Below are 12,025 nucleotides of genomic sequence, written 5' to 3'. Positions count from 1 at the left end.
GTAATGCATGTGGAGCACCATGGGATGTTTAACTATGTTAAAGACACTATACAAATGTAAGTTGGTGGTGGGTGGTATGTTTTCAAAATAATTACTGATTACCCTTCGAACCTCTCGAGGTTAAATGGCACAAGTACCTTTTAAAGAAAAATGCACTGTCAGCTACAGCTCCCAGGACAAATAGAGGGTAAACTATAACTTTTCCAGTCTGCAGGATTCCTGTGTTTCTGTCAGTGCTCCACTTAATTTGGTTCTATCTTCAGGTTTTGAAATCGCATCCATTTCGAAGTTTGAAGCTTAAGACACAATATAACGTGACGATTTTACCCTTTCCGAACCTTGTGGAAGAAAACAATACCTTTCAGTTTGAGGTTGAACGTAAGTACTGATTAGTGTAACTGATACAATAACTGAAGAGAATTGTTCCGAGTACAAAGCTCGGAACTAAGTCTCCATTTATTAACACGACCACATTTCAGCAATACTATTGCTGACCTGTTGCAAAGGGTTAATAAACCTGAGTTGGTCCAGCATGACAACACATGCTTTGCACCCACCTGTATTTCGTGGAAAAAGTCGGATTCCATGTTTTTTTTTTCCAGGTCGAAGAGAATCTACTTCTACAAATCCCTGGGCTCTCGGTTTAAAGATAAATTTAATTGCTGGCAAATGGCCATTTGGCAGCTCTCTGCTCTTGTTTAATTTGTTTAGTGATAAACAGGAAAGACCTAAGGAAGTATTTTCATCTAGCATAACCAATCCGTAATGTGCGAGAGAATGATAGCAAAGATTTCTAAACTGGCTCCTAAACCAGTGTTTATAACTTCACTGAAGCATTTAATCTTAATGAGCAAAACGCTAATACATCATAAATATTCAGAATACAAAATTTTTAAATCTCAAATTTATGAAAAGCACTTTGAAATGGAATTCCTCCAGCAATTACAAACAGTTCTAAATGAATGCCAGTTTGTGATATCTCCTACTTTTTAAGAATATCTTTACAATCTAGGAAAGAGCAATATTGCCGTTCTCAATACTGAGTCCGATTGCTTGAAAAGAGATTTATTTCTGAGTATTTGCTGCTAGTTGAATGCATACATTCCTTTTAGTTATTTAAGCAGAGTCGAGGGTGTCACGTGGCACAGTGGTTAGCACTGCTGCATGCGGCGCTGAGGACGGGTTCGAATCCTGACACTGGGTCACTGTCCGTGTAGTGTTTGCACATTCTCCCTGTGTCTGCGTGGGTTTCACCCCCACAAGCCAAAGATGTGCAGGTTAGGTGGATTGGCCACGTTAAAATTGCCCCTTAATTGGAAAAAAAAATTGGGTAAAAAAAAAGTCTGTTAATAGATGAGAGAGTTGAGATTATTCACATTTATGTCAAACTGTTATCATTTTTCACAATGTTTAATTAAAAAACAGTTGCGGTTTTCTTCACTTTTGCCATTTTAGGATGAGGTCGCCCATCATCTACTTTCTGTTAAAGCTTTCAGTTGCTGCATTTTAAAATCTGCTTTGTGTTAGTTTTCATTTAAGATGTATGTTATTATTTGAGAGCAAGAATGAAATGCATACTATATCGTGACAGAATAATTCCCATGATTTGAAAATCATTTCCCTCTCACAACTTGTGGAAACATTTTAAAGAAGATAATGGCCTGGTGTTTGTGGTTATAAATAATAATGAGAGTAGTGGGTTAATAAAGGTGGGACCTGTAAGGGAGGGAGATGTCTTTTGCACTATGTTTATAGATTCATGGACATTGTTTATTTTGTTGTTGTTGTAATACCAAAAATACCTCAATAAAATGTTTATTTAAAAAAAAATAATAATGAGGTTTTGGTATTCACCATTATTGAACTATAAATCTGATAGCAACTTCCTATGATCGCACATGTGCAATTAAACACAGAAATTGGGAAGTTGCTGTCCAAGTTGTTGTCCATTGAACAATATGAAGTTGCTGTACTTGTTTAATAGAGACACCCTATACTCACTAGAAAACATTAGGATTTGCTAATTCCAACGCAAATAAATATCTAATGGTGTGGTAATTTTTAATCAGTGTCCCCTTTAAGGTACAGGGTGTGCAGCAACCTGGAAGATATCCGCAGGTTGCACAAGTTGCCGATTGTAACAAAACAAAATAAAAATAAATGAGTGCTGGCCACACAGAGGTTTAATAGAATTTAATTGAAATTTACAGTCTGTGTACAACCGAAAATAAATTACCGGGACATTAATCTTAATTATTGCCAAATAATGTCCTGACACTAAATTACTTTACAAGAAAGGTGCGTTATTCTCTCAGAAATTAAAATATTGATAGTGCGTCATAATTTTAATTGTGGGCAGCACAAAGGCACAGTGGTTAGCATTGCTGCCTACGGCGCTGAGGACCTGGGTTCGAATCCCGGCCCTGGGTCACTGTCCGTGTGGAGTTTGCACGTTCTCCCTCACAACCCAAAGATGTGCAGGATAGGCAGATTGGCCATGCTAAATTGCCCCTTAATTGGAAAAAATAATTGGGTACTCTAAATTTATTTTAAAAAATAATAATTTGAATTGTAATTTTAAAACTTAAATATTTTCTTTTAGAGTACCCAATTCTCTTTTTCCAATTAAGGGGCAATTTAGCATGGCCAATCCACCTACCTGTAATTTTAAAACTTTGTTTATTTTCTCTCTCCCAACACTCAATTCCATCTTATTTCCCTCTCTTTTGTGTTCTGCATATGACCTGGCATTGAATTACATTTCTAATTTACACTTTATGTTTCAAACTCTTCTAAACTTCAGTAAGAATTATTTCATCAGGCAAACATGAACTGCCTGATGAGCAATGGGATGGAGAAATCAGCCAAATGGTATAGAACATAGAACATAGAACAGTACAGCACAGAACAGGCCCTTCGGCCCTCAATGTTGTGCCGAGCCATGATCACCCTACTCAAACCCACGTATCCACCCTATACCCGTAACCCAACAACCCCCCCCTTAACCTTACTTTTATTAGGACACTACGGGCAATTTAGCATGGCCAATCCACCTAACCCGCACATCTTTGGACTGTGGGAGGAAACCGGAGCACCCGGAGGAAACCCACGCACACAGGGGGAGGACGTGCAGACTCCACACAGACAGTGACCCAGCTGGGAATCGAACCTGGGACCCTGGAGCTGTGAAGCATTTGTGCTAACCACCATGCTACCCTGCTGCCCCAAGTATGACTGCAGCACAGTGCAGGACAGAATGGGCCAAAAGAAGTCCAGTGTAGGAGCAAATAGTGCAATGAAGGAGAGTGCCCAGTCCAAGCCTAATATCATAGGCTGCTAAACCAAATTGTTTCTTAAATAAAATACAAATTATTAAAGAGTCGATGAAAACCTCAGGATTTCCCCTCTCAGATGTGGAAAAGCAAAAAATGAGACGGTTTGCAGGTAAAGTATACATTGGCTTCTCACTACGACACAGTGAGTGTTCAGATACTTTAACATAGTATTTATCATACTTTGACAGCCCTGGGTCACGATCCGTGTGGAGTTTCTCCCGTGTCTGCATGTGTCTCAACCCCACCACCCTAACGATGTGCAGGGTAGATCGATTGGCCACGCTAAATTGCCCCTTAATTGGAAAACACTTTTCAAAAAGCTTTCTCTGATTTTGGTGTGGCAATGTCTGATGAGCATTCCTTTATATTGAAAAAGTTATCTCAATGCCAGAACAGCATCACAGGTGGACCAGCTGGTGTCACATATTTGTTTGACCATGTGTCTGCTCTTAAGAGTAATTGCAGTATATTCCACTGATGTGTGGAAACTGAAAAAAAGGCACACGTTTTGAATGAAGTCAAAACATAATATGGCTATTTCACAAGCTGCAGCGTTGCAGATGACATTCAAGGAGTGACTGGAACATGAGAGGAATAATGCACAGGGGGTTGCATTGTTCAGTCTTGCTCGCAGACCTGAATTATTTTCCTGCCATATTTGCGGCATTATGGAAGCTCTGCCTGTGGCAATATTTGATGTCAGAACCTAAATTTGCAATGATTTCCGAAACAGTTGTCTCCAGGCACTCAGGAATGTGGGATTGTAGCTGGACAAGAAAGAAATGCTCTACAACTTCACCATAGCTGATCGCATAAAATAATGTTAATTGGTCCACATGACTGACAGCTAATGTTGGTTAAACTATATGGAATAGCATTTGGCATCTTTGACTTCATTAGTGCGTTGGTTTCTGAGCAGCTCCGCCATATAGTGATGGTCATCGTAGGTTCTGTGCGTTAAAAGTTGGTCTTCCCTGAGCCACAATATTGCTAAATTTTCAAATGTTCTTTGAAAAGCTGATCAAATGCACTGAGATATTCAAGGCAGGCTAAAAGATTACCTCTTCTACTTGACACTGATGACTCATCATGTCCTCTTAGAGGTAGTCCCAAGGAAGACAGAAGTTTGACTGGGAACAACACAACTCAGCACTTCCCTCCAGTGAAAAGAATGCTCCTTTTCAAACTGCGCTGATAACGCAGAATCAATTCTTCCATATAATACAGGCAGCACTGTGGCGCAGTGGTTTGGTCATGCTAAATTGCCCCTTAATTGGGGAAAACTAATTCTTCCAGGTAATTTACATCTTCCAGCGAACACCCGCATAGCCTTAATATATATTTTGGAAGTTTCATGATCAGAAATATCTCCTCAAACATTTCTCCAATTACAGAACCTGTTGACAAATGATTGTTTCCTCTACTAGGGCAGGGAATAATTTGCAGAGATTTCCGAAAAAAATCAACCAATTTCTCCTTTTCATTTTGCCATTTATCTGCATTCTCTAAAATGGGACGCATGAAGACATTTAAACTGTGTTCGGCTTCAAACCTTGTACTCAAATTTTTCATTTGACCTATGTTCTCTGGTCTATTTATTAGAAAATATTCAATCCTACCCAGTGGAACAGATTTTGGACAGAAAGCAATGTCTGCAATGTGGATTTCTTCCCTCATTTCAGTTTTGCAGAACAATGGGTTTGACCAGTAGCCTGTAGTTCCATTCCCATTTCAGTCCACTTCTTCTTGTTCAAGTTTTTCAGGTGGTTGTCTCTGGAAATCGGCAGAACGGAATCATCAGAAAAGTCGTCGTTGGATGTTGTTGTTGAGGATGAATGTGTAGTTTGCACGCTGCTTAAAGTAAAGTGCTAAATTTTTGCCTAGCTTCGTCGTTTTGCCTTGCCTTCATCTTTCTTCATTCTTGGCTGTCAGACTGATCTGTCTTGATTTCAATGAATGAGTTTTCAGAAAGCAGGCTTCTTTGCCTTCCACAGCCCTGGCCTCGGATTGAGTTATCCCTGTAGCTGCTCCTCTCGACGACCTAAGCTCGCATGTTTGCTACTGGTGGCTGACTGACTGCTGTTGCTGGTTATCTGGCCTGGCCTCTGCTCTCTCCCTCACTGGTCTGGTTGCCGCCCAGCCCTCTCACTCTCAGCCCTGGCCTCTGGTTGAAATGCCCCACTGTCTACTGTTCCCTGCAATCTACGACACCGGTGCTTGCCTAACCTTCTCACATCACCTCTCACTCCAGTGGCCAGGCTTCGAGCCTCGACAACTGCGTGTGCTCTTGGCTCGCTACTTTACCTGGCCTCTTCTTTCTGTGGTTGCATGCCTGCCTGTCCTCCCGCTATCTGGTCTGAGGGTTGAGAGTCACCCTGCTGCTCCCTTCGATGAACATTGGCCCGAGCCACCAGCTCACTGAAAGTTTTTGCAGGCTCACTTGCCAATGTAAGGTTGGCGACATCACTCTTGCCTCAGGCTTCCGAGCCAGATGTCAGAAACATGGCTGCTGCTTCACTCGATAAAAGTTTGGAAACCTTCTTCTGAACTATTCTAAGTCTCTACCACCTCTCAACGTCTGGCACACTGTTTTCCCGCTCTAAAGAGCAGTCCACCAATCATCAGAGCCTGATGTTGTTACATATTGCCTGCTGATAGGCTCGTTCTTGAGCTCGGAGGTACCAGGCACTGGTGCTCCCACACCACAGCCATTTTTCAGTATGGGGACCCCCATTGGCCAGGCCCCATGCTGAGTGGTGTGTTTTATTGTAGGACCGCCTCTGGAAGGAGATACACAGTTGTTGCCCTGTTCACACAGGTCCCAGATCCCCTGTCAAGAGCACCATGCTTCTTTGGCTCTCTAATCACAAGAGTTCCAATGTAAAGGCCCAGAGGGCAAGTGTTAATGTGATGAAAGGCTAGTGCCACTGATTGTAAAACCCAGGCCAAATGTAACTTGCAAAAAAAAAATGAGCATGGCTTTTCCTGGAACTGAACTGTAGTATGTTACATTAGTTGCTAATTTTCATTTTTTGTGTTTTCACCAACAGACTGGTCTCCAAAGAATCTGGACGTCAACCAACTATACCAGTCTACAAATTTAAATGTGACCTTTGACTTGGCTCCTTCACTTTTTGGATTCAAGTCCTATCACATCCGCTGCAAGATGGTGAACACCGGTTTCCACAAGGACAAAAACATATTTGTGGTAAGCAAATTGGAGTGCTGGGTAATGTTGCAATGCTATAGGCTATGCCCTAATTATAAAGCTGGGTAAGAGGAAGTATGGGCAACCTATATCCCAAGCCTTTGATGATACCAGCTGCCCTAAACCAGCTATTTACTGTACAGATAGCTGGCCCCCTTCTCGAGGCCTCATAGCTTCTTTCAGCTGAAGCATCATTTATATTTTGAGGTTGGGGGGGGGTGTAGGGTGCTGCTCTTATGCAAATTGAAGACAGAAAATCTCTTTATAGATTTCACTGAACCATTTAAACCTTTGACTTAAAGTTAATCTTTAAGCTAAGGTTAACTTTGGAACCAATTTTAATAAAAATTCTAAAGCTGTAGAAATTATTGATGAGGTTCAGCGTTAAACTTCCCCATTATGGGGGCAGTGAGACGAAACATTAACAAGGCTTGGTTTATTCCTCTTTCGATTTTCCCCATGTTGATAGGGATTGTTGCAATGCTAGTAGGATTTGGTGGGTGGTTTTACAGCTAGATATGCCTTTATTGCCGCTAAAACTTCCCATTTATCGGGGCTGGGAACCGGTACCGGTGATTTCCCTGGCTGTACCAGTGGCTGGTTTCTTTTGTAGCCAGCAATTCCGGAGTGGGACTTGAACCCAGGGCTTTCTGGGTGGTGGGAGACCTACCCACAGAGCTACTGCAGCCACAGAACAAAAATATTGCTTTTCTTTTTAAACAAAATCAGGAAAATCTATTTAAAACTGATAATGTTACATGATCGCTCCTTGAAATATTTTTGTGGCTTTACATTGTTTTAATAAGTAGCATCTGTTGTGGACGACCTCACTGCATTTCCTCAGCAGAGAATAATGGCTGCCCTGTGTGCTGGCTGCCAGGATGATGTTGGAGTAACACAGTTGTTCTGTATACCATCAGTCACTCTGCCTCATCTTTATTAAATACAACAATACACAGTCCATGTTTAAGTCTTCAGGATCTATGATAGATACTAAGTTTGATGTCTTGAACTGAGATAGGAACAAATGCATGTTGGTGACTTTCAGGATTGATACCCTGTATCTTGTTTTTAAAAAAATTTAGAGTACCCAATTTATTTTTTCCAATTAAGAGAGTTTAGTGTGGCCAATCCACCTACCCTGCGCATCTTTGGGTTGTGGGGGTGAAACCCACGCTATACAGGGAGAATGTCCAGACTCCACTAGAGCCGGGATCACACCTGGGACTGCGACACCATGAGGCAGCAGTGCTAGCCACTGTACTGCACTTGTCCTGTATCTTTTAAGGCCACTTTCATAATGTAGTAAATGCAATAATTGGCAATCGCCAGTTAGCTAACTAATGACAGGAGGTTTATTATTTTTTTTAAAACTACATGTGGGTAGCACGGCGGCAGAGTGGTTAGCACTGTTGCCTCACTGCGCCAACGTGCCAGGTTCGATCCCAGCTCTGGGTCACTGTCCGTGTGGAGTTTGCACATTCTCCCCGTGTTTCAGTGGGCTTCGCCCTCCATAACCCAAAGTTGTGCAGGGTAGGTGGATTGGCCACGCTAAATTGCCCCTTAATTGGAAAAATATGAATTGGGTACTCTAAATTTAAAAAAAAGAAACTATATTCAGAGCACTACAATTGATGTTTTCTCTCTCAGTACTAGGATCACAAAACAGGCTGCGGAAAGCTTGCGTCTGCACCGAGCTCCCCGTGCCCATTCCCCATTGGGTGATTGGGTCACATGATCCTTGCAGTACAATCCCCCCTCTCTTAATGGTGCTAGCTAATACATACCCCCCTTTAATTACTTATATAGTACATTGATATGAACAATTTTGAAACATAGTTTATCAGAAACTCTGTTGCACTAAACAATCTCGGGGTGGCTTCCAGGTCACATGGATTTTTGCTTGAAATCCTTTGATCTTTCCTAATTTCTCCTGGGACACATCTTGGTTCCTCTAATGACTTTGTGCAGGCTCCTCTTTTCATTTTAAACATTTCCAGCCAGTTCAACTTGATCTTTTGGCGGCAGTCAAACCCTATTATACTCACTCCTTGGCTCGACAGTGCTATCAACAGTAGCTATGCAGACTGCTGTCTATAACTCACTGGAGTCATGGTCACCTCTACTATTTATATAGCCCCTCTGGTAAATGTAGCTGCAGTACTCTCCAGCTCCAAGGGTTGAACCCCATCTTGGGATACCAGTAGATCTGTTCGCTGATGCCCCCATGTCTACTTCCATCTTCAGTGGCTGGCCGTTCACTAACAACACCACTGTGATGGCGGCTACCTTGCCCGCTTGCACATTATTAAGTGACAAAACGGCAGCAGGCCTATCCTCCATAATATGCACTGGGGCTGGATTATTTACTCTGCTGGTATTGGGCAAGCCCTGTTTGTTTTTACACGGATTCAGCAACTCCGATTCAGCTAACAAATTTCTCACTATATATCTGCATTGTTTTCATATGCCAATCGACCCCTTAACATATCAATCAACGCTGACTCAAAATCTCAATGCTCCGTGATTTGTCAAAGGTGCAATAATCTCCCTTGGCTTCTCCCTATGGAGTTAAATTTGTACCTTCGCACTATTACTGAGGACTTAGTGAGGTAACACCCCCTTTGCTAGCTCAACAAACTCTGCAAATGTCTTTGCGTCGGGAGCATCCGGGGATGTTAAACTTCGGATCATGTATGACATGCAGTCAGCAATATAATTTCCTTCTTATCCTCCTCCTCTATTTCATTAGCATGGAAAAAATATTCCAAATGCTCCACATACTGTATCCAGTCTTCTGTAGTATCGTTGAAGCTTCTAATTTTTCTCAGAGAGGCATGACTACTTTTTGCTCTTTTGCAAGCTGGACTCGATTTGACTTGTTCTACAACTCTTGTAACCGAACTTTCCTTCCAACTTGTTTCCTCATTGCTATCTGAGTAGTTTTGTTGTTTTCCTCATTGCCGATGTAACAAATTGGCGACCAACAGTTCACTAACTAACAATGACGGGATTATTATCAAGACCAACCTTCACTTTCAACACAATGGGCTCAAAACGGGCTGCAAAAACCCACACTCTGCACCAAGATCCCCATGGCCATTCCCAATTGGACGATTGGATCACATAACCCTTCCGCTATGTGCCTCTTTAAAGGGGCTAGCTACTACATCCCTCCCCTGTGCGTCCCTTAGTACACAGTGCATTAATAACTTGTACAACTTTCAAAACATTAGCAATAATGAACAATTTTTTAACACAGTTTATCAGAAACCCAGGCTGTCAGGGGACTTTTTCTTTCTCTGCGAACGGCATAGCTCAATTGGTTGAGGTTTTGCTGTAGTGGTAGCTTCTGTTGGACCTGCTTCACTGGGACTCTCTCCTGGTACCGGCACATCGTTTTCCACTGTATGCTCGGTCTCACTGGGGATAGCACTGTGATTAAATGCTTCACTCCTTGGAAAAACAACACACTACTTGCTGGCACAATTGGATCAGGCAGTAACACTGGCTCTTGGGATGGCTTCCGACTCCGCAAATGATCTATGTGATTCTTCAGAAACTTGTCCTGCACTTTCCCTTCATAGGACAGTGTCTTGGCCACCACAAATCCCAGGACCCAACTTGGCCCACTTCCAAAATGCTACAAAAACTGCTGTTGAAGCAATTGTCATTCCTTAATATTCATGAAACTTTCAACTGTGCCAGGATGTTGCAAACGCATTCAGTAAGAGATGTTTATTTTCTTCCTTTATAGGACAATAATATGACCGTTGTGAGTTACGTTTTTCATGATCTCTACCCAGGCACTTACACCATTGAGGTATGATTCTTTTATATTTGGGCATGTTTCAAATTCTGCTTTCAATGTAGTAATTATAATGTTAACCCTCCCGAACTACAACCCACAAGTGTCTACACGCCTTCAATTCCGATGTCTTGTCCACCATTGATTTTCTTCATCCCACTATTGGTGACCCTGCCTTCATTTTCCCAGGCCCTGGGCTCTCAGTATCTCCGTCTCACTCTCATTCTTCAAAACATTTCTTAAAACCTGCCTCTTTGACCAATGCAAATTGTTGATGTCTGAACTTGACTACGGAAGACTGCAGCTTTCCTCCATGAAGTAGAACACAGCATCTGGCTGTATCTCAGCAGGGGATTGCTGAACCATCTCCATATATGGGGAGAAGGATCAGATTGGTTCTCTGCGATTTTAATGGCTTTGTGCTCTGTAAGCTTGCTTTTTTGTCTGTGAAATCTGTTATCTGTGGTCTCAAATTCTTTTTGGTGAAATGGCTTGGTTCAAATTTCATTCTTCCAAATGAGACTTTAATTTGTTTGTGAAATCTTTTTAGTCCAGTTCGTTCCCATCTGTTTACAAACAAGTTGCAGCTGTGGGTTAGTGCATATGCGCCATGATATTGCTGCATCTCAATTATTAGTTTGGGTGCAAAGCATTTGTGTGTGTGTGTGTGTGTGTGTGTGTGTGTGTGTGTGTGTGTGTGTGCGTGTGTGTGTGTCATACAACACTGCGGCCAAACTTATTCTCTTCCACCTATTATGGTTCAATGGTCAGACTTTCTTGGGGATGTGTACCGTTGTAATGGAACATCTAAGTGGAAGGGCCCTAGTACAATGCAAAATAAGAGGAAGTTATGAAGTAAGTGATAATGCCATAACTTATTGGACACCCTGCTTTCAACAATTTTAATGCTGATCCACCGTTGACCCTTACAAAAACAATTGGAAGATATTTTTAATACCTTAGTCCTCAGTAAAAACTAATGCGATTGCAATTTTGTTACATCATGGCCAGCTTTCATATTGCTGTTGCTTAAATTAAGAAGTGATGATGCCGGTGTTTGACAATAGTGTGTTGTCGAAGAGTGCCATTCCCATTCATTCCATAAATTCAGTTTTTAAGTCTTTACGTTCTCATTCTAAATGACGTACTTGTTGAATTTCTGGTAAGAAAATGGCCGCCTGCTTCCAATTTGCTGTCATGCCCTATCTCGCCCTATCTCGCATATTCTAATAAGAAATTCAGGAAAACATGCAGGACGTTATTGACAACAAGATCTTTGTACTGATTTATAATGGGCGGCACGGTAGCACAGTGGGTAGCACTGTTGCATCACAGCTCCAGGGTCTCGGGTTTGATTCCTGGCTTGGGTCACTGTTTGTGAGGGGTCGGCACGTTCTCCCTGCATCTGCATGGGTTTCCTCCAGGTGCTCCGATTTCCTCCCACAAGTCCCGGAAGATGTGCTGTTAGGTGAATTGGATATTTTGAATTCTCCTTCTGTGTAGCCGAACAGGTTCCGGAATGTGGCGACGAGGGGCTTTTCACAGTAACTTCATTGCAGTGTTAATGCAAGCCTGCTCTTGACAATAAAGATTATTATTATTAATTTGCCAGTCACACAGTCGCGGGAATATCTGAGCTAAACGTTTTTCAGAATCAGTATCTATAGACTGCCA

The 12,025-nt window shown here is 42.0% G+C and overlaps 1 protein-coding gene across 2 annotated transcripts in view; it reads left to right on the top strand.

Moving 5' to 3' along the window:
- il17rd (interleukin 17 receptor D) overlaps positions 1-12,025 on the top strand; it is an 82,450-nt gene that overhangs the window by 56,557 nt on the left and 13,868 nt on the right. For both annotated transcript variants that reach the window (XM_038812820.1, XM_038812821.1), the window contains 3 exons: positions 264-378; positions 6,386-6,543; positions 10,301-10,366. In XM_038812820.1, coding sequence (XP_038668748.1) covers positions 264-378; positions 6,386-6,543; positions 10,301-10,366 — 339 coding nt within the window. The remainder of the gene's footprint in view (positions 1-263; positions 379-6,385; positions 6,544-10,300; positions 10,367-12,025) is intronic.

The sequence above is a fragment of the Scyliorhinus canicula genome, chromosome 11 (assembly GCF_902713615.1).
Source record: "Scyliorhinus canicula chromosome 11, sScyCan1.1, whole genome shotgun sequence".
Classification (NCBI taxonomy): Eukaryota; Metazoa; Chordata; class Chondrichthyes; order Carcharhiniformes; family Scyliorhinidae; genus Scyliorhinus; species Scyliorhinus canicula.
This window is presented reverse-complemented; position numbering and strand designations above follow the sequence as displayed.